Source organism: Dipodomys merriami, unplaced genomic scaffold (assembly GCF_024711535.1).
Source record: "Dipodomys merriami isolate MVZ:Mamm:240054 unplaced genomic scaffold, mDipMer1.0.p SCAF_90, whole genome shotgun sequence".
NCBI classification, from domain to species: Eukaryota; Metazoa; Chordata; class Mammalia; order Rodentia; family Heteromyidae; genus Dipodomys; species Dipodomys merriami.
The window spans coordinates 1,184,579-1,210,112 of record NW_027206513.1 but is presented as its reverse complement, the minus strand read 5'-3'; the positions used below and the strand labels follow the sequence as shown (position 1 = coordinate 1,210,112).

Sequence of the window (25,534 nt, the reverse complement as noted above, 5' to 3'; positions counted from 1 at the left end):
TCTAGAAGGAGTAAAAAGAACTCTTAATTACAGGTTCCCCCTGGGGCAGAGGCATGGGAGGGGTGTGAATGGGTGACTTGCAGTCAACCTTCTGTTCTTTTGCTCATGGAATTTATTTTTAGCATTAGCAATAAAAAGAAAAATAAGCACCTGGCTTCAGCACCTGCCCATACTCCAGTTTCTCACCCAAAGTGAACCACTGTGAGTGGGAGGATAGACCCCCAGCTCACGATCCTCACAACCCTGATCTGGGGGTCTCCAGGTGATAGGTGGGTTCCCTCCACAGCAAGATAAAGAAGCTAAGATCTGGGGGTGGTGAAGGAGGGTGTGGAGCTCTGAGCTGAAAGACCCTATGTCCTTGAGAAGAGGCTAGCTAGAATATCGCAATGACTATGGAGAAGGGAATGATGGTTGGATAGCCCACTGGATTGATGGCATTTCTTACACCAGCCATGTCTCTTTGCTAAAATTTCATATTTTATAAAAGTGGTAGCTAGAAACCAATGCCTCTTATTTACTTCATTCTCTCTTACTCTCATGTAAAATAAGGCTCAGTCAGGAGACAATGGTGTTGGGAGTGAACAGTAAAGTTTAAAGGTCATCTTGACCCTGGTGCTCACTTGAAGGCAAGTACAAGGAACTGGCTTACTTAAAAAACACCAGGTGCTAGGGATTGCTTTGCTAAGTCTTCAGAGTTGGTTTTACTTTATACCAGTTGACCTTGTTTTTACTGCACTCTGTTTTTACTGAAATTTTCCTTGCTTTTCTGGCTATTGTAACCTCTTCACTTCTAATAGTATATATTAGGGAAAGTTAAAAATAAACGGTGCTGTAGTCTTGAGCTGCAGACCTCCCAACCCCATCCTTTGTCTTATGTCTTTCTTTTTCCTCATCCTCGCCCCCTAAATCAGGATTCCCTTTCCTTGTCGGCAGGCTCCAGCAAGTGGCACCAGAACAGGAACCTGAAAACCTGGGATCACGGCAGAGGACCCCATTAAGGTAAGAGGATGTCTAGAAACTTGAAATAGAGAGCAGGAGAGAGTATAGTCAGGAGTAAGATGTTATGGGGCAAGGTAACAGCCCCATGCTTTATGTGCAGGCTCTCAAGGGCATGCTTCATGATCAAGGAGTTGCACAGAGTCAGTTAGAATATCTCTTTCACTTTGTTGAGGAATTATGCCCCTGGTTCTTGGAGGAAGGAACCATTAGTTTAGAAACTTAGCAAAAAAAATTGGAAAAAAGGATTCAGGGACACTATGATGCAAATGACCCGTAAGTTAAAACATTGCTGCTTCATAATTGTCTGGTATCTGTGTAGCCTGCAGGTTCTGTATTGGGGTTGGCAAGAGGTCTTGGCGGATGTGCTATACGACAGCCAACTGGGCCGGTGGGAACCCTCCCCCGGATCCCCATAAGGGTAAACAATCCACTAGTTCGGACATTTGGGCCCGTCTGTAGTCCGGTACTTTCTGTCTGACAGTCTACAATGCGGATGCTGTAAATGTGTTTTGTCTCAATGTTTGTGCAGATGTATTCTAGAATTCTTGGAATGTTTCTCCTCTCAGATTCATCCTGATGCGAGACCCTGGAGGAGACTGGCTATTACCCCCTTAATATCTGTTTCTCTCTAGCTCCTTCTTTTTTACTTACACCTTAAACTGACCCCCCTTTCTACCCTTCACTGCCACCTACTCCACCCTCTCTGGATCCAGAAGTAGGGGGTGATGGGGGTGAGGAACCTGGAGGATCTAACAATAACTTAAAAAGACTGGCAGGGAGAACTTGCAGCCGGATGAAACTGCCACTGACCACCTGCAAGTGACACCAGCAAGATCTTAGCCTCAGGCCTTGGCCCAGGGGGTCTGAGTATGGGGGAGAACCTGTCAGTCTGAGGAGATGGCTGCTAGGGACTTCTTTCCCTTGCCCCAAGATGGCTGGGAGTTCTCTTCCACCTTAGAAGGCCCCTGGGTCAATGGTTGCAGGAATCTAAAAGAAAATTCCTCCAGAGATGAGTAGAGGGGGTTTGAGTCCCCTGGTAAGTGGATTTGAGTCCCACTTGTGAATGGTGGTGAGATGTCGCCCCATTCACTGAGACCTGATTTTGTCTTTGTCGCCACTTGTTTGTCTTGTTTACTTCGGTGTGTTTTCTGTTCTATGTTTTCTGAGGTAGGGATAAACTGGGGGCCCATAGCCCCCAACTCAGCCTTTGGTTGTTGTCTTGTCTAGTTCTGTTTTAGAATTGATACCAGTTTTAAATGGACATACAACTGATTTTGATTTTTGCGCATTTTAAGATCTGTGTGTGTTTTATATGTGTTTGTGAACATGTTCAAGATAAGAATTGTCAGCATGCTGTAACAACTGGGTGAGTTTAAGTTTAAAATTCAAAACGTTATGAGGTTTGGACATTACCAAAAATTTTAAAGAATTCTCACATTGTTTTAAATGACTTTTAAAGGATTGTTTAATTTAACAAATTAAAAAATCTGGTATTTTAAAATGCATAAGGCTGTTTACACTGTAATCAAGTTATCTGGCTTAACAAAAATACATTGGCTGTTTGGAATTTAGGTCCCTTGGCTAAAATTTGGGGATAAATATTAGAAGTTTAAATATAAAAGTTTGTTTAACACTGTCAAAGACATTACTTGTTCTGTCTGTCTAAAACTGTGTATTTTCATTCAAAAACCAAGAGATAAGAAAGAAAACCTTAAAAAGCCAACAAAAGACCTTAAAGACCTATCTTAGGGGTAAAGGGTAAACAGGCAAAAGTGCAGTTCAGCTGGTCATACATGGTGGGATGGGCCATGGGAGAAGTCCACACATGGTGAAAAAGGAGAAGCTGGCACAAACGCAGTTCATCTAACCCTAAAGAGTCAGATTAGGTGCGTGCCCATTCCATAGGAGGTATCTTTGTTCTGTCCTTTTTCTCTACATATAAACACTAGAAAAATGATAGTAAAAAATAGTGATGTGATGATCTGATTAGTATTGCTAAAGCTGCTCCTTGGACTTTAAAAGAGGGTTAAAAATGTATTTGTATAATATGACTTGCTTTCAATGACGTTGTACAATTAGGATATGTTTTTAAAAGTCATAAAGGTGTTAAGTCTAGCTTCTTGGTACAGTGATGGTAATTGTAATTCTTGCATTAAGGAAAAATTGTCATTTGAGTTTAAAAGTTTTAATGTGTATCTGTTTTAAAACAAGCAGCCAAGAGACAATGAGTGACACTTGGCCTCAAGATTTTATGGGATATTTTAAAAAATGCAACTAAAAACTAAAATATAAAATAATAAGAGATTAATAGGAGGCTTAAAATATTAGGAATGGATTTCTGGATATAAAGTTTAAAAAGTGAATTTGTTCTTAACATTTGCCTCAAAGTGGAAAAATTAGGATTACTAAAATAATTGCTTAATTTATAAGATTAGTTCTTTGTTGCTTTGTATGTCCCTCCCCCACAGTATAACCCCTGCTTTCACTGTATTTGATGTTGGTATAATTTGTGGAGGGGAAGGGGAAAAACAAGTTGTTTAAATAAGGATACAGGTAGACCCATTGCAGCAATGAGAAGTACAAGTTGTCATGTCGAAAATGAACTTTACAACTTTGGGGGGGGGGATTGGGGGGAGAGGGGAGGCTGGGAAGGGATGTGAAGGGTAAACAAAGGAGGAGGCTACAATGCTTGATAGGAAATGTACTCATTATCTTGCCCATGTAATTGTAACCCTTCTGTACAGTATGTTCACAATAAAAAAAATTGCTTAATTGCTATTCCAGTTTGCTCTTATCGGTTTTTTAAGTTTCCAGCAAGCCCAGAGCAAAGCACAAAGGATTCTTACAAGTTTGTCAGATGTAACTTTGACTCTTAATAAGTTTCAGGTAAGAGCATGCTTAAAAGCTACTTCTATGTTGACCACCTTGTTGCTTTTACCTGGAGTAAAGTGGCCTTTTATAAGACTCATTGATCTACAAACTGGCTCGAAGCCAGCCCCTGCAGAAAAAGGTCCCTGTGAGACTGTTGCCGCTACTCAGCAGAGTTGCTTTGGAACTCAAAGTGGCAGAGTGCTAGCCTTGAGCTGTAGAGCTGAGGGACAGCACTCAGGCCCCGAATTCAAGTCTAGAGACCAGCTAAGGGAAATGAAAATGAGGCCTTTATCCCATTGTAGAGGAGACACTACTGGGACAAGAGCAATGGAGGAGCATCCAGAGGCAGTAAGCCACTGCTTGGATGGCAGAAATGTCAGATCCTAGAGTCATTTGTGCATGGCCCTTCAAAAATTGGTCAGAGCCAGGAGGTCATGAGGAAGATAGTTTGTAAGCATGCCTAATGTCCATGACTATCTACCTTGTAGGGACAGAAGCTTGTTAGTAATATGTGATAGTACTAAAAAGCTAAAGTTATAAAATATGGGGGATGGTTTAAATCCCAACCCTTGTATGTGCCAAAAGCCCTAATTGGCAGTAACTCCAGCTACATGAACTTTATCTGTTCAAGAAAAAAGTTTGTAAACCTGAGAGTGTGTTTCTATTAATATCTGTCTAAAGGCCTGCACAGGTGACTTAGGCACTGTTAGGGTCACTAGAGGTCACATTCCTAAAGATGCTTTTACAAACCAGAGTGCTAAACAAGCTACACTGCTGTAGCCAGAGAAAAAGTCTATGCATTTGTCAAAAGCTAAAATATTGTTCTTAATGACATCTAAACCTGGTAACCTCTTTGTAAAATAGACTAAGGTTATAGGCTCCTGTCTAGGTAGGATCAACACCCCTGAGTCAGCTTGAAGAAGTTACAGAAGATGAATCTTCGCCCATCATCCCCTTTTTAGAACAAGGGACCAGAGTCATAAAAAAAAAATGTGGCAAAATAGAAGAAAAAGGCATGGAAAATAGTAGTACAGGCCTGAACCCTCTATATCTGCCTTAAAAAATCAGCCTTATTAAAAGAACTACCTAGTTACAAAAGTTGTCATCTTGGTAAATTGTCCTGGGTTATTGTCTAAATGGTCTTAAAAACTAGTGGGGCCACAGCCTGCCAAGATTATGTATTACTTGTATCCTTAACCAGTCTGTGTAGAAATTTACAGCCCAGCACGAGGTGTGACAGTCCCTTGGAGCCACTGAGAGACCCTGCTGCTGCTGCTGCTACAGCCTGACAGTCACCTGGAGGAAATCTACATAGTTACCCTGACCATGTCCAACGTAGAAAAAGTAGACTAAACTCCTGCTTGATTCCATCTTTTGGATGGCTTTGCTTTGTCCATGTTACCCTTTACTCTAATTTTATTATTGCTACTCCTCTTGCTGGGGAAACTAGCAAATATTGTATTGCTCATTCCCTACACTGCTTTGCTGCTATGGGACTTTCTAAATGTATTAAAACTGATCATGTTCCGGGATATGTCGGGCAAGCTTTTCAAACTCTTTGTAAATCTTACCAGATTGTTTACTCTACAGGTCTTCCCTATAATCCTCAAGGACAAGAAATTGTTAAACAAGCCAACGGGCTGTTAAAACACCAAATTTTTAAATTAAAAGGGGGGGATTATACCCCTTTTCTCCTGTTAATATTCTTCTCACGCTTTATTTGTACTGAATTTTTTAAGCTTAGATTGTAATGGCCTTTCCTCAGCACAGCAGTTTTGGGGGAAAAAAAGAGAGCAAAGAGCTTTTGCCCAAGTTAAGTGGAAGGATCCTTTAACAGGTGATTGGCACGATCTGGTTTTAACGTGGGGTAGAGGACATGTTGTGTTTTTTCGCAGGAAGAAAATAAATCCCACTGGTTGCCTGAGCATTGCGTTAGGATTGTGGAGGCTCATTCAGATGACACAAAGCCTGACACATTGGGCTTACGTTCCGGGTCCCCAGATTGTGCACCCTACAACTTGGGAGGGAGTTGAAGTACTCATTTATGTCAATAGATCAGCATATAGTACAGCCCCCAATCCCTTCATCCAGCCCACCAAGATAGGAGATATCTCAGCTTCAGGCATTGGAACTCCTTTATGCTTTACCACCAGCTCTAAAGGCTCCATTCCAGGCTGTATTATAATGCTATCCATGACTCATAAAATTTGGATCCCGGACAAAAATCAAATGTGCAATATACAGATGACATCTTTGCCAACTGGGCACCCAGTTTATGCAAATTCTACTCCATCCTATATGACACCCCATTGCATTAATTCTTCATAAATAGTAGAATGTACAGGAGAGCTTCATCCAGTAAGGTGCCGGCATGTACAAGCCATTTGTTACCAATATTTCTGGAACTAACTCAATTAATGGACTGGTCTGGAGCTAATCTTACTAATAAGTACAATCTTGGACTGTGGCGGATGAATGGGCATCCTCAGCATCATGTTTGAATGCTCTTAGCTGCATTTAGCAACATAATCTGGGCCCATTCATCCTTTTAAAAAAAAATTATGAGTTGTGTATCACCACCCTATGTCATTATGTATGGACCATTTAATAGTTCTGTAGGAGCTACTTATTTTAATGTTACCTGCTCTAATTGTTCTTTTACTAATTGCTTGTATAGCAGCATAACTGAATCCATACTTATTGTTAGTCTACCACCTTTTGTTATGCTTCCTGTAAATATTTCTGAAACTTGGTATGAAGATTCTGGCATTCAGGTGTTAAGACAATTGAAAGAACTAATGCGCCCTCATCGATTTGTTGGGCTACTTGTAGCTGATGTTTTGGCCTTTATTTCATTAGCTGCCTCCGCAGCGGCAGTTGCTGTGGAGCTATCTTAATCAGCTTGCTTATAATACTACACAGGCTCTACACTTTCAAGGCCGGGTTGATGACAAGGTAGAACAAAAACTAGAAGCATTGTATGAGTCAGTATTATCTTTAGAACAAGTCGGTGCTCTGGAAACTTTACAGCGAGTGCGCTGTCATGCCAGGTTTGATTATATTTGTGTGATCCCCTCATGTATATAAAATGAATCAAATTATTCATGGGAAAAAGTTGTAGCACATCTCAATGGTATTTGGCACCATCATAACCTACCTTTAGATCTTTTTCAACTTCACAGACAAATAGCCAGATTAGAACAAGCCCTACCTCTGGACTCTAAAGTGGCAAAAACTGCTAAAAAACTGTTTAAACAATTTCAATGCTATATCCCTTCCCTGACTTATGTTAAAGGATTGCTAATGTCATTGCTTGGCCCAGGAATGCTTTCGCTGATGGTTTTTCTATGCCTTCCTTGTATCATACATGCACTGCAAAACTCTCTTATGAGTTTAGCCAGCCAGCTACATAAGATCAAGCTCCATATAAATGAATTCCCCCAAGAGGAACTGCAGCCAGAGACGGGTAAGAGGGGGTGCCAGTCTGACCAACCTAAGACAGGGCCTTCAGCTTTGCTCTGAAGAAGTTCCGATGGATGACAGTAAGACAGACAAGGCTATCCACCCAACCTAAGACAGGTGGGTTCACTTCTAATAGTATATATTAGGGAAAGTTAAAAATAAACAGTGCTGCAATCTTGAGCTGCAGATCTCCCAACCCCATCCTTTGTCTTATGTCTTTCTTTTTCCTCATCCTCACCCCCTAAATCAGGATTCCCTTTCCTCGCTGGCAGGCTCCAGCCTAGCTACTCAGGATGTTGAGATCTGTGGATTCAAGTTTGAAGAAAGCCCTGGCTGGCAACTTCTAGAGACTCTTACCTCCAATTAACCAACACAAAGCCAGAAGTAAAGCTGTGGCTCAAGTGGCACAAGACTAAATGAGAACTCAAGGCCCTGAGTTAAAGCCCCAGTACTATCACAAAATAAATAAATATAAGACTTGCTGGAGTCTAATACGCCCATGTCTGAGGCATGTGTCATATTTTGTGGGGATTTTTTTTATGTTTAAACAATAAGAAATTTGCTAGGTATAGTGGCTAATGCCTGGAATCCTAGCTACTCAGGAGGCTAAGATACAGAGGGCTGTAGTTTGAGGCCAGCCCAGGCAGACAAGTTTCTGAGATTCCATCTCCAAAATAACCAGCAAAAAACTAGGCTGCTGGTGGTGTTTGTGTATGCCTTTTTTGCTTTTTCAGCTTTTTAGAGGGGCAAAAGAGGGTACAAATAGGGAAGGAGGAAGGGTAAATGAATACAATCATGGTATTCAGTATGGGCTATGTGGAAAATGAACTATACCATATGTGGGAAGGGAGGGAGCAGAGAACTGGAGGAAAGTGAAGGAAGGAGTGACATTGCTCAAAAGAGAAATGTCCACATTACCCGAATTCTCAATTGTGAAATGGTAATCTCACTGTACAATAACTCAATCATAACAATAAAATTCTAGTTTGACAAAAAGAGCTAGAAAGTGGTGCTGTGGCTCAAGTGGTAGAGCACTTGCCTTGAGCTGAAGAGCCTCACACACAGTGCCCAGGCCGAGTTCAAGCCCCGCCACTGACAAATATAAAATTAAACGAGGCTGAAAATGTGGTTTGTGAGGTAGAGCATCAAGTTGAGCAAGTGAGAAACTCAAATCCCTGAGTTCCAACCCCAGAACCAGAAAGGAAACAAAGAAAAAGAAGAAATCAAATAAAACATGCCTTATAAGAGCTGCTAGAAATGAGTATCTCCTACTCTCTCCCAATGGAATCACAAGTGAGAGCAATTACTTACAAACACAAGTCCTCCGAACGTCAGCATGGTAGGGCCGATGTTAATTAGAGTGGTCACGATCACTCGGAATCTAGGGTAAAACAAAACTATGACATGAAGTGAGGGGGAACATGGGGAGCAAAACTGACCCCAAACGAGCACACTTGGTTCAACAGCCCCTCCCCAGTTCTCTATCTGTCCTCTAAGAGATTGGCTTTCTTGGCTTTGTCACCCACCAGGAATAAGGGAAGTTAGCTAGCTGTTTCTTAGATGCAAGTGAGGCAGGCTTGACAAACATCAAAAAGGGACTTACAGAACTATTCTCCAACAAGCACAGCTGGGTGATCAGACTGGAAAGTTCCTGAGCCTCCAGCTGCTTCCCCCGCCCCATCTTTTCCCCCATCAAAGTCTAGCCTGATCAAGGCCGCCCTGGAGCTCTCTGTCTATAATGGGGTACTTTCTGGATGAGCAGGCCTTGAGGGATGTACATGAAGATCATGTAAGAGGTAAGCCTGGGCAACAAACAAGATTAACATCATAGTTCACACCTATAATGCCAGCTACAAAGAAGGTGGCTTGTGTTCTGAGCAAAGGTCCAGACAAAAAGCATGAGACCCTATCTGAAAAATAACTAAAGCAAAAAAAGATGGGGAGGTGACTCAGCCAGTAAAGCACCTGCCTAGCAAGTTTAAAGCCTCAAGTGCAAACCATAGTATACCTTCTTACCCCTCAAAAAAGCGAGGCTAGAGTTTGTTTATCCAGGCTTTTGAGTCATACTCTTATACTCCTGGGTTTGTATCTTGGTTCAACTCTTCCTAGCTGTGCTCTCCTGGGGAAATGATAACCTCTCTGAGTCTTCTCCAATAAACCAGGCCTAAAAACATGTCCCTTTAGCAAGGGTTATTAACAAGGAAATGGTCAGTGCCCTTGAGCTAACATTAGCTACCATCAGAACCCAGTCACTACACAGGGATGGTCACAGGGATGACAGTGACCCACGTGATGCCTGCTCTCAGGACGCTGACCTTTGAGTGCTCTTCACCCAACCTCACTGTTCCCTGCTGCCCCCACTTCCCAGAAATCCCCAGGTCCTCCAGGTGCTGGGTTCAAGGCAGAGGGATTTGCAGCTGTGAGTCAGGATTTCTTCCCACCAGGGAGCCTCCAGGTGGAGACAGAGAGCCAGCTTCCTGGGTACCTCTGAATGCTGATGATGACTCTCAGGAGACGCAGTATCCTCAATATCAAGACAATGTCCAGTATCTGCTGACTGTTGTATTTTCTTGCTGGAGAAGAAAGAGTCCTTGACTATCACAATTCCCACCTGCATGTCCACCGAGCCTCCAGATGCCCCTTTAGGTCAATGACATCTGAGGCTCTGTGAGATCTGGTGAACAGGCGCTGCCCAAGATTCATCCTGAGCCATCCCTGTCAAGCAAGCCGGTGGACAGGGAGGATTCAGGAGTCTTTTCCCTCCCTCCCTCCCTCCCTCCCTCCCTCCCTCCCTCCCTCCCTTCCTCCTTTCCTTCCTTCCTTCCTTTCTTCCTTCCTTCCTTCCTTTTCTCCTTTCCTCCCTCCCTCCCTCTCTTTCCCTCCCTCTTTCCCTTCCTCTCTCTCTATGTCCCTTCCTCCCTCTCATTCCTCCCTCCCTCCCTCCCTTCCTCTCTGCCACCCTCTCTCTCCCTCCTTTCAGTCCCTCCCTTCCTCCCTCTCTCTTTCTACCTCCCTCCCTCTCTCTCTCCCTTCCTGTCTGCCTTCTTTGCTTCCTTCCTTCCTGTCATACTGGGGCTTGACCCCAGGGCCTGTACACTGTCTCAGCTTTTTTGCTCAAAGCTAGTCTCTATCACTTGAGCCACAGCTCCACTTTTGGATTTTGGGTGGTTAATTGGAGAAAAGAGTCTCATGGACTTTCCTGTCCTGGGCTGGCTTCTAGCTGTGATCCTCAGATCTCTGCCTCCTGAGTAGCTAGGATTATCAGTGTGAGCCACCTCCAGGCAAATGGCAAGGTTCTTGCTAAGGTTGGAACCCCAGAGGGAGGCCCAATCTGGAAAGTCAAAGAGTAGATTCAGTCCTGAGACTGAGGTCCAGTGTGGAGAGCTGAGTATTTGGTGTGATAGTCATAGATGTAGATCAATACAGTCTCAGAAATACTGCACAAAGCCACCATCATTCTAGAACCTCTGTGTGTGTGTGTGTGTGTGTGTGTGTGTGTGTGTGTGTGTGTGTTTGTGTGTGTGTGTGTGTGTGTGTGTGTGTGTGTTGCTCAGGATGGAACTCAGAACCCCATGCATGCTAAGAAAGTACCTTACCAAAGAACTGTATTCCAAACCCTTTGGAATATTTTCAATAAAATTTTTCAATAACACTTTTCCATATCTGAACAGTGTATGGATGGATGCTCAACAAAGAAGACGTATTGAATATGGGTCCCGGCAGGTAGGAAAGCTGAAGGCTGGTGGCACTGACCTGACTGAATAGTGGCATTGGCCACCGTGGCCAGCAGGGCTGCAATAATGATCAGCATGTCAAACCTAACAGGAAAAGCAAAGGTGGTTAAGAGTGAAGGGGAAGGCCGGATCAAACCAAGGATATGATAGGCTGTGGAGAAACTTTGAATGCAGCTCCTTAATCAAAGCAATGATCCAGCTATAAAACTAATGACCATGATCATCCATTGACTACTACAAAGATTTATACAAAGGATTCACACCACTCTAGCTGTCTTCCACAATGAAGATACACACACACACACACACACACACACACACACACACACACACACACACACACACACACACACACACACATTTTTATTCTGATACTGTAGCTTGAACTCAGAGCTTTGAGCTCTCATTCAGTTCTACCACTTGGCCACACCTCCACTCTGGCATTCTGCTGATTCATTTCAGATAATAGTTTTGTAGGTTTTTCTGCCTAGGCTAGCCTTCGAACCACAATCCTCACATCTCAGCCTCCTGAGTAGCTACCAGCATCCAACAAATCTTTTTAAACCACTTTGATTCATTTTCAGAGTACATAGTACAATCTTTCTGGGTACTCATTTTACTAAGTTCATTGTCACTTTTTAATTCAAGTTCATTATGTTCTGGCTTTTCTTTCTGACCAGGATGCCAAAGAGCCAGCAAACATTGAGCAATACTGACCAACCAGTTCCCTTTCAGCAACACACTCTTTCTAACAAGGTTTAGAGCAGTGACTACTGAGATCCAACCCTTCTTAAGGCCAGTCATGTGACTATTTGTGCTCCACAGTGCACCAGCCACCACCATAGAAGACGCCCACAGAGAGACACCATGCCCAGCCAGGGGATGAGCTTGTCAACAGCTTGGTCCAGCTTCACAGACTCCTATATGCTGTCTCCTCATATATGCTGTTCAAAGACTGTGTTATCAAAAAGCACATTTGGTCTTCATCCCTTGTTCTTAGTCAGAACTCCTGAAATCTATGTAACTGTGGTGCTAACTCTAGGTGGCCACTCTCAGCACTGAATCCAAGTCTGGGAAAACCCAACTATAGTTCAGAGAGCTGACAACTATTTGTGGTACAGATGAAACCTACACATTTGGTGTCAGAAGTGTTGATATAAATGTCATAAGAATCCTTTCCACCTCCATCATGTTGTGACCCAGTCTGACATCGTGACAAATGGAGACCAGATGTCTCCTCCCTTGAGATCTCATGATGTCATCCCTCAAAACTGGAGCATGCAGGCCTTCAGCCACATGCCTTGATTGTGCCAGAAAGTCCCCTCATGCCCCACAGAGAGCCCTCTTCTCCCCAGAATGCTCAAACTTACCAGTTCCAAAACTGCTTTCTTCCGAAATAGGCCCTGGGCTCGTACGTGTACAGCTTCAGGAGAATCTCAACCACATAGAGAGAGAGGAAAAGCCATTCTACGTAGGAAATTAAGGGGTTTTTCTCATCCAAGGCGATGAATATGGCATTGATTAAGATGATGACATCATAAACCCAGACAAAAATCCTGGCCCAAGAGGAAGAAAGAGATCCTGTCATCCCCTATTGCACTGAAAGGAATATGAGTCTCTCCAGTGCCCAATCAGGCTACTTTGTTCCTGTGCAACATGATAAATGTGCAATCTCAACACACACACACACACACACACACACACACACACACACACACACACACCTCATCTATGGAAGGTTCCAGAATGACTGGGTCCTAAAAGTCACCACCTCCTGCAGAGCCTCACGTATCCCTTCTCTCCCAAAGAAAATGAAGACAGAGTGAGGGACAGAGGAGAGCTGTGGTTTTCCTAGAGTCCCGTTTGGGAACAGCACCTTTGGGGACAACCTAGGCAGAATGAGGACAGGGAGAATGTTTAAGGTTCAGTACAACTTGCTCCCCAGAAAATTCTAGAAACGCTTTCAGTTCTTACACACGCCAGCCTTTTAGGGGACTGGTTTTTCATCTTCCTCACTGAAGTTGGAGCAAAACATGACAACTGGGCTTCAACTCAACTTCTTACTTGCAGAGCAAGCTGCTCTGTGGCTCCAGTGACATGCCTGTGCTCAGGAAGCGACACCATGAGCACAGTTATGGAGGCAAAGGAGGAGCCATCCTAGGATTCCCTGTGACACTGCACACCCCAGGGACCAGCACTCAATGTCCCCCACAAGACACACCAGATGTTCAGTGCCAGGATGCACAGGAAATACCTCTATGGTAAAGGCTTGATAAATATCAGGTAAAAGCAGCTAAATGGGACTAGTTCTCAAAGAAAGCAAGAACACCGAGTATGAGCCTCTGCTCAAAGGGGCGCTACAGGATACATACAGATGAGAATTAAAAGCTCACATCACAATAAAATGGCTCCTTGAAAATACAGAATTAACTGGCCTTCTTAACAATCACTCAGCAATGCTACTTCACCTGGCTATATCAGTCTCAGAATCAAGCGAACATGGTAGTATACCATTATAACCCCAGCATTCAGGAGGAAGAGGCAGAAGGATTACAAGTCAGAGGCTCGCCTGTGCTATATAGCAAGCCCCTGTCTCCAAAAACAAAATGAAAAAAACAGGAAAGAGCTAATTGTCAGAATCAAAGTGTCCTATTGATAGCAGATTCCTATTTACTCTAATGGGTTTGTCATTTCTTGCATTCAGAGAATGGCAGCTGTCCTGGCTCAAAGAGCAAATGTAGTCTGTACTACTCTGGCTCCCTAGGAAACATCAAAGAATATCTAGAAGCCTGTTCCCTCAGCAAAGGTCAATTGTAATGTGTTAGAACCTTTTCCATTCCTCCTGGGAAACAAAAGGCAATGAGCAGGGTATGGATTCAAAGCATCAGTGACCAAGCACACTCAGTCCAGGTGGTGTTAAGAATCTTCTATTTATAATGCAACTTGGGAGAAAACTGGCCCCAGGTCACTTGCCTGTGCCGAACCATCCTCTGGACCAGGAGACTGACAGATGACTGGTACACCCGTGGCAGCCAGGCTTCCAGCGGATGTCCCTTGATGTTGATGGTGACCACCTGGATGTTGAGGAGGTCAGCCAAGCGGAGAAAGTTCGTTTTGTCTGCAAACAAAAAGGCGACCCACAATTCATGCTGTGACACTAACAAAGAGAGAAGCCAAGTTACCACAGATGCTCAGCTCTGCACTATAAACAGGGAGCAACCTGAACCCCCAAAGACCAAGAAGCCAGTGGCAGGCTGAGCCAACCCGAGGTTCCCCAGAACTCTTACCTGTCCTTATTCAAAACCTCCACCAACTCACAGTAGCAGAAGGAACTCTTACTCAGGGAGCTCATTCATCATTCATGTCAAGGTACCAGGGGGATTTTCTTCACCCATCTGGACCCACCAACTCATGAGCCAATGTTCTCGCGATCCTCTGAACGCCCAGGACTAGCAGGCCACTCCCACCACACCAAGTATCTCTCTCCCATCAAGCTGGTTCCCAAAGCTATTTGTACATGAACAAGGTGGCTCATGCCTGTAATCCTAGCTACATCAGTGATTGAAATCTTAGGAACAAAGTTTGGAGGCAGCCTGGGCAGATGAAGCCCTTGGATTTGTCTCCAAATTTTATCTCCAATTAGCCAGCAAAAAGCTAGAAATTGAGGCATGGCTCAAGTAGTAGAGCATCAGCCTTGAGCAAAAACAATAAGCAAAAGAGCCCTGGCCTGGAGTTTAAACCTCAATACTGACATACACACATACACACAAGTATCCATATATCACATCAATGGATAAAGTCACATAAAAAGAATAAACACATTTGGATCTGTCCAATTTCCAGGTCCGTAGAGTTAAAAGGAAAACACATTCCTACAGGTTAATGGTAACATATGTCTAAGGCACTTGGGTGAAATATACCTAGAAAATTAGAAGATATGCATAACTTGAGTCCAAAGATCTGGATGTGAGCTCCACCACCAGATGTAGAGCTCAGGGTAACCTACCAGGCTCACTAACAAGGAATCCAGCCTAAATCTCAGGCTGCTAAATAACTTCAATCAACAGGAAATTCATCAATCTCATTGGATCCACATCCTTCGATCCAGAAAATTCAGCAATGCAAGAAAGATCAAAAACCAAAACAAGCAAACAAAAAAAACAAAAACAAAAACCCCAAGACAATAGTAATTTTGTGTTAGGAAGGATCTGCCATCAAATGTTGAATCTTAGGCATTATCAAGCTCTTTGTACAAAAGTCTGGCAGTAAATTTGCTAGGCTTTTCAGGCCACCCAGTCTCAGTCACAGCTACCCAATTCTGCTGCTACAGCACCAAAGCAGCCACAGGCAGCATGTAAACAAATAAGTGTGGCTAAGTTCCAATAAAACTTTATTTACAAAAACAGAGGGTAGTTGGCCTGTGGACTTCAGTTACAGATACAATATTTACCTCATGGTCTCCTTTTAAACAATGCTTAAATACTATGCAATACATGTGTACATATATACATATATATGCCTATCTATTCAATACACATATCAAAACAGTTTTGCAAATAACAAAATGTCAGTGGTACCCCATAAATATAGGCAATATTTATGCTATTATGTACCTGTTAAAATATTAGAAATTTAACTTTTAAAGATTTGAAACAAGAAATAAATATAGCAAGGGAGAAAAATAATTCTATTCTGGCCTTTTCTCTCTCCATATGTAGATTTTATGTTTCTCAGTTTAACACTAGCTCTAAGTTTCAATACTTTCAGCACTGACAGATTCCCAGTATGTAACTTAGAAATCCACAAGGCCCCAGATGAGAAGTCTCAGAGAAGTACTGCCAACCTTTGCCTGTACTGACATGATGCGGTAACATGCTGGGGTCCTGTTTGGCTTTTTGTTATGAAAACTGTCTTTGAAAGTATTACTTAGCAGAGGAGATTTTTCCCCAGAAGACAGAAGGAGAGCAGCTAGCAGAAAGCACTGCTCTGCCTAGAGAAATAAAACCTATTATCCCCCACAAATTTGATTGCCTATCTTTCTTAAAACTGGCTCTGCTCTGGTAATGATACTTAAAGTGACACCTCTGTTTTGTGAAAAGAAAACTATTAGGCAAGTCTGTTAAGACAGAAAGCTCACTGGAACATTTCTTGCTGCATCTATGGAGCTATAATAGAATGTAGACTGATGAATTCCTTTTTCAAACTAGATCGGTTTTAGCCTCATCTAATTTATAAATAGAACCACATCTCAAATGACAAAACAGAAAGGCTAAAGGCTATAAGACAGCCACCTTGCTGACTTGAAGCAATTAGAAACTGCCTTAGTTATGTTATATTTGCTACTCTAAAATGTTTAAAATACAGTTAATTCTCTGTATCTGTGGATCCCATAGCCATAGATTCAACTAACCACAGGTCAAAAATATTTGAGGGAGCCAGATACCAATGTAATGTGGCTACTCAGGAAACTGAGCTATACGGAACATGGTTCAAAGCTAAGCCAGCAAGAAAAACTCTGTGAGTCTATCTTCAAAATAACCAGCAAAAGAGATAGACTGATCTGATCATAGAAAACAATTTTTATCAAAATGAACTCCAGGAAACAGAAACAAGAGGTATTGTGTTTTTTTTCCTTAGTCGTTTTTGTTTTCTTTTCTTTTTGACTTGTTTGTTCATTTAGCTGTCTTTGGAAGGGTAAAGGGGGCATGGAAAGGGAGGACAAAGGGTAAACAAATGAAGCAGTGATACTCACTAGACATTATGTTGAAAATGAATGATACGGGCGGGGAATGTGGCTTAGTGGAAGAGTGCTTGCCTAGCAGCATGCATGAAGCCCTGGATTGGATTCCTCAGTACCACACAAACAGAAAAAGCCAGAAGTGGTGCTGTGGCTCAAGTGGTAGTATGCCAGCCTTGAGCAAAAGAAGCTCAGGGGCAGTACCCTGAGATTAAGCCCTATGACTGGCAAAAATAAAATAGAAAATAAACTATACAAATTGTGGGTGGAAACATGAGGGGAAAACTGGGAGAGAAAGAGGGAAGGGGTAACATTGTCCAAAAAGAAATGTACTCTTAGCTGAGTGCTGGTGACTCAGGCCTGTAATCATAGCTACTCAGAGGCTGAGCTCTGAGGATCAGGGTTCAAAGCCAGCATGGGCATGAAAGTCTGTGAGACTCTTATATCCAATTAACCACTAGGAAACTGGAAGTGGTGCTGTGGCTCAAGTGGTAGAGCACTCACCTTGAGCTGAAGAGCTCAGGGACAATGCCAAAGCCCAGAGTTCAAGCACCACGATTGACAAAAAAGAGAGAGAGAGAGAGAGAGAGAGAGAGAGAGAGAGAGAGAGAGAGAGAGAGAGAGAGAGAGAGAGAGAGAGAGAGAGAGAGAGAGAGAGAGAGGGAGAGAGAGAGAGAGAAGAAAAGAAAAGAAATATATTCTTGCCAGGCGCCAGTGGCTCACACCTGTAATCCTAGCTATTCTGGAGGCTGAGATTGGAGGATCATGGTTTGAAGCCAGCCCAGGCAGAAAAGTCCCCATGAGACTCTTATCTCTAATTAACTACTCAAAAAACAGAAGTGGTTCTGTGGCTCAAAGTGGTAGAACACTAGCCTTGAGCAAAAGAGCTCAGGGACAGTGCCCAGGCCCTGAATTGAAGCCCCATAAAAAGAAGAAGAAGAAAGAAAAAAGAAGAAGAAGAAGGAGGAGGAGGAGGAGGAGGAGGAGGAGGAGGAGGAGGAGAAGGAGGAGGAGGAGGAGGAGGAGGAGGAGGAGGAAAGAAGAAGAAGAAGGAAAGAAGAAAGAGGAGGAGGAGGAGGAGGGGGAGAAAGGTACTCTTTACCTGAACTCTGGGCCTAGGTGCTTTCCTCCAGCCCCTCAGCTCAAGGTTAGCACCCTACTACTTGAACCACAGCACCACTTCTGGCTTTTTTCTGCTTAGGTGGTGCTGAGGAATTGAACCCAGGACCTCATGCATGGGAGGCAAGCACTCTACCACTAAGCCAACTTCCCAGCCCTACCTGTAACTTTTTAACTATAACCCCTCTATATAATAATTTAAAAAATAAAAACTAAAACACACAGACAAAAAGAGATGGATTGGAGGTGTGGTTCAAGTGTTAGAGCACCACTGTGAGCAGGAAGTGGAGGACAAGCAGGAGCTCTGAGCCCTGGGTTCAAACCCCAGGACTGGCATAAAAAATATCTGAGGAGAAAATATTCATGTGTACTGGAGATGTATAGGCCTCTTCTTATCAATATTCCTTGACTAATTATCATGACAACTACTTCTGAGTCAGCTACCTGATACAATTAGGTATTGCGAGGGATCTAGAGATGATTTTAAGTATACAGGACGTGTGTATGTCATGTGCCTAATGTCATTTTTTTTGGGGGGGGGGGGGCCGGTTGTAGGGCCTGAACTCTGGGCCTGGGCTCTGTCCCTCAGCTCTTCAGCTCAAGGCCAGCGCTCTACCACTTGAGCCACAGCGCCACTTCCGGTTTTTTTCTTTTTCTTTTTCTTTTTTTTTTTTTTTGTCGGTCGTGGGGCTTGAACTCTGGGCCTGGGCACTGTCCCTCAGCTCTTCAGCTCAAGGCGAGCGTTCTACCACTTGAGCTACAGCGCCACTTCCTTTTTCTTTTTTCTTATGTGGTGCTGAGGAATCGAACCCAGGGCCTCCTGCATGCAAGGCAAGCGCTCTACCACTGAGCCACTTCCCAGCCCATGTCATTTTTTCTAATGGGCTTGAGCATCCTTGGATTCTGGTGGCGCAGTGGGATGGGGAAAAGGGGAGTCCTTGAACCAGTCCCTACAGACAGCAGAAGATGCTGTAGCATTACTGTTGGAGCCACCACTTTTGAAAGCCGGAGGAAGAGGATCATCAGAGGTGAAAACTCCTTACCCACGTGCCCCTTCTGTCCCTCATCAGAGATCCTCAAAAGTAGCTCCAGGTGGGAGCTGCTGATGTCTGGCACCACCACCTTTGCCAGCTGTTTCCACACAGCCTCCTTCACCACAAACTCCGGGCCCACCTTGACTTTAAGAATGTTGAATGCCTCAATCATCTTGTGACGTTTTAGGTATGCCAATTTGCGAATCTCATTCTGGAAAAAAGAAATCAGAGTTGGGTATTTTAAGAGAAAGAGAAAGATTCAACAAAATATCATATCTTCAACTCCACATGTGTGAAAGTCACGGAGGAACCAAGAAAAGCACTCATAGGTCTGCTAATAAACAAACCTGAGTATCTATTCCCTCCATCCCCATCTACTGAGCTAACACTATCTGTATCCACACGAACTCTCTTACCAATGAGGGGGCTCATAGAGGAAAATCTGTATGTTGAGAAGCAGAGCAACAGGACAGCTCCGAATTCCACTCTGCTCAGGAGGAAGTAGATTCCAGAAAGGAAAGAGATTGGATGTGCTGTTGAGAAGAGAGAAACAGGGACTAAAAAAGGAGAGTCTCAGTGCAGAAGAAGAGGAGGTGAAGGAAGAGTTCCTAGATGGGAGTGACAGCTGGGATTGGCCCAGGATGCTATGTGGTCTGAGCAAAGGGAATTTTCTAGAAACCAGGATAATCAACAGTCCTCTTTAGGTAATAACTAGCTAAAGAATTCCTATTTCCACTCCTACAGCTCCATAAGACTGTCACCCAATATTGCTACCAGGTAGTGATGGCAACTAGATTGCACATTCTTAAAGGTCAATGCTTGGGTCTTAATCATGTTTGGTTCTCCAGAATCTGAATGGTGATGAGCATGTAAAGTACTTCTGAGATCCATTTGCTGATGAACACATGCAGCAAGTTTATTTCCCAGGGGGAGAGGAAGGCATAGCCACAATTCCTTCCAGCAGCGACAGAAGAGACACATAAGATACTCTGGAATGGCCTCTTGTACCAGAGGGAGGAAGAGGCCAGAGAAAGCCTGACCTGTGGGTCAGAAGGTACCAAGGTTCCTTGGGGCCTGAATGAAGCCAAACACAAGATCTGACTGGCCCTACCACCCACACCCTTATCTTTTTTTTTTTTTTTTTTTTTTTTTGTCCTGGGCTTTTCTTTTTTTTTTTTTTTTTTCCACCCCCTTATCTTAAACTGAGACTTTGAAGTTCTTTCCAACTTCCTGCTTGCCCCAGAGTGGGAATATGTGGACAAAGTGGAGAATTCAGGACAAAAACAAAAAGTTAAAAGGTTGTCTTTCCTTAAGAAAAGTCACCCTTTTACACAAAGTTTGTCTGTGCATCAAGTTTCACAATAAAAGAAACAGCCACTCAGAGGTGTATGTTCAGGTAGCTATGAAGGAAGGTAGCTAAAATAGTGGACGTGCCCTGGAAAATTTCCACATGCAAATAAAATTTTCTTCCATCCCAAGTACTTAGAAGCTGATATAAGTCTAATATGTACAACCAGAAAAGAAATTTTAAGAACATTCTCTTCAGCCAGGCACAGTGGTTCATGGCTGTAATTCCAGCTACTCAACAAATAGAAACTATGACGATTGAACTTTGAGGCCAGCCCATGCAAACAGTTATTGAGTCCCCATCTCAATAAAAGAGTGGGGGGGGGCAGTGACTCACACCTGTGAGTCTAGCTACTCAGGAGGCTGAGATCTGAGGATCACCATTTGAAGCCAGCCAGGGCAGAAAAGTCTCCCTGAGACTCTTATCTCCAATCAACAACTCAAAAACCTGAAGTGGTGCTGTGGCTTAAGAAGTTAGCCTTCAGCACAAATAGGCTTAGGGACAGTGCCCACGCCCTGAGTTCAAGACCCACAGCCAACAAAAATAAATAAATAAATAAAAATTAATAAGCTAGAGGGCTGGGAAGGTGGCTCAGTGGTAGAGCGCTTGCCTTGCATGCATGAGGCCCTGGTTCGATTCCTCAGCACCACATAAGAAAAAAGAAAAAAGCCAGTAGTGGTGCTGTGGCTCAAGTCGTAGAGCGCTAGCCTTGAGCTGAAGAGCTGAGGGACAGTGCCCAGGCCCAGAGTTCAGGCCCCACGACCGGACCCCCCAAAAAAATTAATGAACTAGACATGGTGATATATTCCTGTAATTATAAGTGTGTAGAAGACTTAGGTAGAAGGATCTTAGTTCAAAGGTCAGCCCAGGCAAAAACATGAGATCCTACCTGTAAAAATATCTGTAAAATCGCCTAAAGCAAAAGGACTGGAGGCATCATTGAGAACTTGCTTAGTAAGTGCAAGGCTCTGAGTTTAAACCCAGTACCACTAAATAAGTGTGTGTGTGTATAATATAAATAAAAATATAAATAGTTATTATAGTATGTTATAAAATAATATATAATATGTAATACAATGATTGTAAATATAAATGAATATAAATGTATACAATCAAATATACAAATCAAATATATATATATGTAAATATATACATATATACATATATATATATATATATATATATATATATATATATATATATATATATAAAATAAAGAGTGTCTGTTGGGTGCTGGTGGCTAAAGCCTATAATCCTAGCTACTCCAGAGGCTGAAATCCAAAAATGGCAATACAAAGCCAGCAGAGACAAGGAAGTCCATGGGACTCTCCTCTTCAATTAACCAACCAAAAAGTATTGCTGTGGCTCAAGTGGTAGAGTATTAGCCTTGAGCATAAACACTCAGGGACAGGGATAGCATACAGGCCCTGAGTTCAAGCCTCAGAACAAGTAAGCAACCAAGAAAGGAAGAAGGAAAGAAGGAAAGAAGGAAAGAAAGAAAGAAAGAAAGAAAGAAAGAAAGAAAGAAAGAAAGAAAGAAAGAAAGAAAGAAAGAAAGAGAGAGAGAGAGGGAGGGAGGGAGGGAGGGAGGGAAGGGAAGGAGGAAGGGGAGGGAGGGAGGGAGGGGAGGGAGGGAGGGAGGGAGGAAAGGAAGGAAGGAAGAAAGAGAAAGAGAAAGAGGGAGGAGGGAGGAAGGGAGAAAAGGAAGGAAGGAAGGAAGGAAGAAAGGAAAAGAAAGAAGGAAAGAAAGAGAGAGAGAGACAAAGAGAAAGTTAACCTTTATTTGAAGGCAAAGAAGTTAGAAGCTTGAAGAATATTCCCAGTTCCCTATCACACAAATAATTCTGTCAAGTTCCATGAGCTATTTTGGTGCATTAAGGAGGAATTTCAGGCAGGTGCCCCGACAAGACCTCCATCTATGGTTCTTTTCACCAATTCCATCAGACTTGTGAAGAATGATGAAGAAATGACCCACTTAGCAGAAGAAAGCATGGTGCTAATAAACCTTCAGCTGTATCAGAGAAAATATTAGAGGACATTTCCAAATGTTTAGCAAATGTGCTCACAGCCTCCCGCCAATCACTGTGCTCTGCCCCCACAAACCTCCAACCTCTGACTTACCTTTAAGTGCTTCCGGTAATTGTTGTAGACCACAGCCAGAAAGACAGACATGAAGATGTAGGTGTTGATGATGATGTAGGTAATAAAGTACAAAGAGTACCACCAGTTGAAGTTGTAGGCAGGCATCCTGGAAGGAAATGATGTCTCTTGGATTTTCATACCCAAGTTCTACAATGCACACATAGCTGACCTTGGTCATATCCCACATGCACCATCAGCAAGCTTCTGATCTCTTCCTCTCAGTTGCATGTGTGGTGCCATTGGGCCTCAAAACCATGCCATTCCTAATCTTAAGCGGTTCATTCCAACCAGCCACTTTAAAATGCTTAGTACATTGCAGAAACACCAACATTCACCATAGGTAGTACCTTAACCATCTCTCAATCCAATCTTGACCCTTTACAATGAAAAATCCATTCCTCTAGTCAGATGCCAGTGGCTCACACATGTAATCCTAACTACTCCAGGGGCTGAGATCTGAGGATCCAAATTTGAAGTTAGCCCAGCCAAGAAAATCCGTGAGACTCTTACTACAATTAAACACCAAAAAAAGCTGGAAGTTGAGCTGTGGCTCAAGTGGTAGAGCACTAGCCTTGAGCACAAAAACTCAAAGATGGGGCCCAGGGAGACAGGGAGAGAGGAGATAGGGGAGAGAGAGAGAGTAAGAGATGGGAGAGAGAGGATATTGTGACAGGACAAGAGGCTTATGTTGAGACCACTTTGAGTGGAAACAAGATTTCCTCAGGAGGAGATCTCACAGGGTTCTGGCATCATTTGCTGTGGGGGTCTAGAGGGCAAGACTCAAGGAAACATAGCAGGGTGGGAAACTCCAATTTGCTTATGTTTTCACCAATGACAGAAAGGACTAAGAGGAAACCAAGATCAAGTTGGTGGAACAGACCTTCACATCATAGAGGACAGACCCCGCCACTTCCTGATGGGTTTCATGCAGCTGTGCTCCGCAAGCTCACAGCTGAGTAACTACACAGCTACTCACAAGGTAATCACACAATAATGGGATGTTAGAAGATAACCCTAGGTTTTCCTCCTACTCAATGTTCCCAAGCGTGGAGTACTGGCATTGCAGAGGACGGGGTGAGATGCTGTTTCCCTTTCTTTATTGTCTCTTGTAGATAAAGCCACTGCCTCAAGAATAGGGGAACTGGCCCTGGCTCCTTCACAAGGACTGAAATCTCTACATTCAAGATTTAGAGAAGATTCTGGAAAAGAAAGTGGGCTTTACTACTTAAGCATGGAATCTCAAACTGCTTTTGATTTAAAAACAATAAAACCATCTAAATGCAGCTTTAAGATCAAGAGGGTAGGCTATTAATAGTGTAAAATTTTATGTTCTTCTCTATCTTTACAATGATTATGACTAAACAGAAAATTGCTTTTCCCTCTCTTAGCCCTGCCAGTGTCGGGAAAAAGTTGCCTTTTTGTTTTGTTTTGCTGTGCTGGAGAGTGAACCCACAGCCCCACACATGCTAGACAATCACATTACCATTAAGCTACCCCTCAGCCCAATAGCTGCTATTCTTAACACAAATTCCATTACAGACGTCCATGAATATGGATCTGGGATAGGCATACATGACATCAGGGCTGTTGGCAGTAGTGACCAGCACGTATAGCTCAAAGGCTATATCTAGAATGTTCGTGAAGTAGGGATCGCCTTCTGCTGTCTTCAGTCCCCTAAAGAAGAACCAAAAACACAAAGTGAAAACCACACACACAAATTAAGTTGTGTCTGATGCACACTTCCCCTGTTAAGAGCATGCGTGAAATGTGGCTATCAACTGCCTTGACTCAGAGTGGGAGAAATTTCAGGGACAAGCATCCAGAGAAGTGTGCTTACCTGTCTCCAAAAAACTTCAAGGCCATGAGGGAGAAAATGAGCATACTGAACAGAAACAGGAGAAAGACATAGAGAATGTCAGGGAGAGTATTCCGGATGCTTCGAAAAGCCCTTCGTATCTATAGGAAAAAAAATCACATTTCATTTACAAGAAGTCAGCTTATTTTCTACAAAGGAAAATAAAACAACACCAAACCATCTGTATCATAAACCTTTACCTGACGACTATCAGGAAAGTTAATTAGGAAGACTGGCCTTAATGCCCTTGACCATCGAATGCTGCTGATGTGAAGAGTTTCCAGGGACCCATAGATAATCAGGTCCATCAAGGTCAGCTGTGGAAGGCACAGGACAAAGATATCAGACTAACAAAGGACGGTAGAATCACAGTCGCCTACCTAGAATGTGGCTTGGTATTTCAGAGAGCATACTTCCAGTTTTGCTTTCTGTAGATGACTTTGTTTTAGCATCATTGCATCAGTTAGAGAGGCACTCTTGTGGGTTAGAGAATCTTGAGGCACTGAGAGGGTAAGCACATGGCCCTTGACCACCCAGCTCAGCAGGGGAAGAACTGGGACCAGAGCCCAGTCTTCCGTCCAAGCCTCACCATCCATCATACCAATTCATGTTTCCAAGCAATGTATCATTGAGCTTTTTTTTCAGTTTGATAGTCTAGCATAGTAACAGAGGTAAGGATTTCTAGGATATAGAAAACTTTCACTTTTATTGATCTTTTATTAATCTTTTAAAAATTTATGTTGTAAGGACAAGACCAAAGAAGAGCTCAGCATATCTGAGGAAAATAGAAATTTAAAAAAAAAAAAAAACCTACCATCATGAAGCAATGTGATTCAGTCCCTCTGGCTTACCACCAGAGGAACCCAAGAGATCCTTCAAAGATTGCCCATTACAGGGGAGATAAACAGATAAAGTCATAGACACAGACACAGACACAGTCACTGTCATTAGACCATCAAGGACCAGAAGGAGCCAGCATGGCTGGGAGAATGGGAAGAATCCACAAGGCTTACACTGTCTGGAAAGGCTTCATGGCAGACAGTCCTTGATGCAACCTTAAAGAAAAGACTGAGTTTTGAAAAGACAAAACTTAGAGCAAGGGCCAAGCTGGAGGACACAGTAAACAGACATGTTTAAAAAGCAAAAGTCTTGGGAGTGAGGTCAGAGGGAAACAACAAAAAGGGGACAGTGCCTTGAGAACTGGGTCCTTGAGAACTAGGTTAGAAAGATAGA

At 43.1% G+C, this 25,534-nt stretch overlaps 1 protein-coding gene across 2 annotated transcripts in view; it reads right to left on the bottom strand.

Moving 5' to 3' along the window:
• Positions 1-25,534, bottom strand: part of LOC138821183 (two pore channel protein 1-like) — a 60,391-nt gene that overhangs the window by 5,217 nt on the left and 29,640 nt on the right. For both annotated transcript variants that reach the window (XR_011370092.1, XM_070013263.1), the window contains exons 5-14: positions 24,502-24,618; positions 24,284-24,402; positions 24,019-24,120; positions 22,426-22,552; positions 18,966-19,167; positions 14,040-14,184; positions 12,437-12,622; positions 11,086-11,150; positions 9,818-9,905; positions 8,644-8,713 (exon numbers count right to left, since the gene is read on the bottom strand). Coding sequence is in view for 1 of the 2 variants with exons in the window: in XM_070013263.1 (XP_069869364.1) it covers positions 8,644-8,713; positions 9,818-9,905; positions 11,086-11,150; positions 12,437-12,622; positions 14,040-14,184; positions 18,966-19,167; positions 22,426-22,552; positions 24,019-24,120; positions 24,284-24,402; positions 24,502-24,618 (1,221 nt within the window). In the remaining variant the exon portion in view is untranslated. The remainder of the gene's footprint in view (positions 1-8,643; positions 8,714-9,817; positions 9,906-11,085; positions 11,151-12,436; positions 12,623-14,039; positions 14,185-18,965; positions 19,168-22,425; positions 22,553-24,018; positions 24,121-24,283; positions 24,403-24,501; positions 24,619-25,534) is intronic.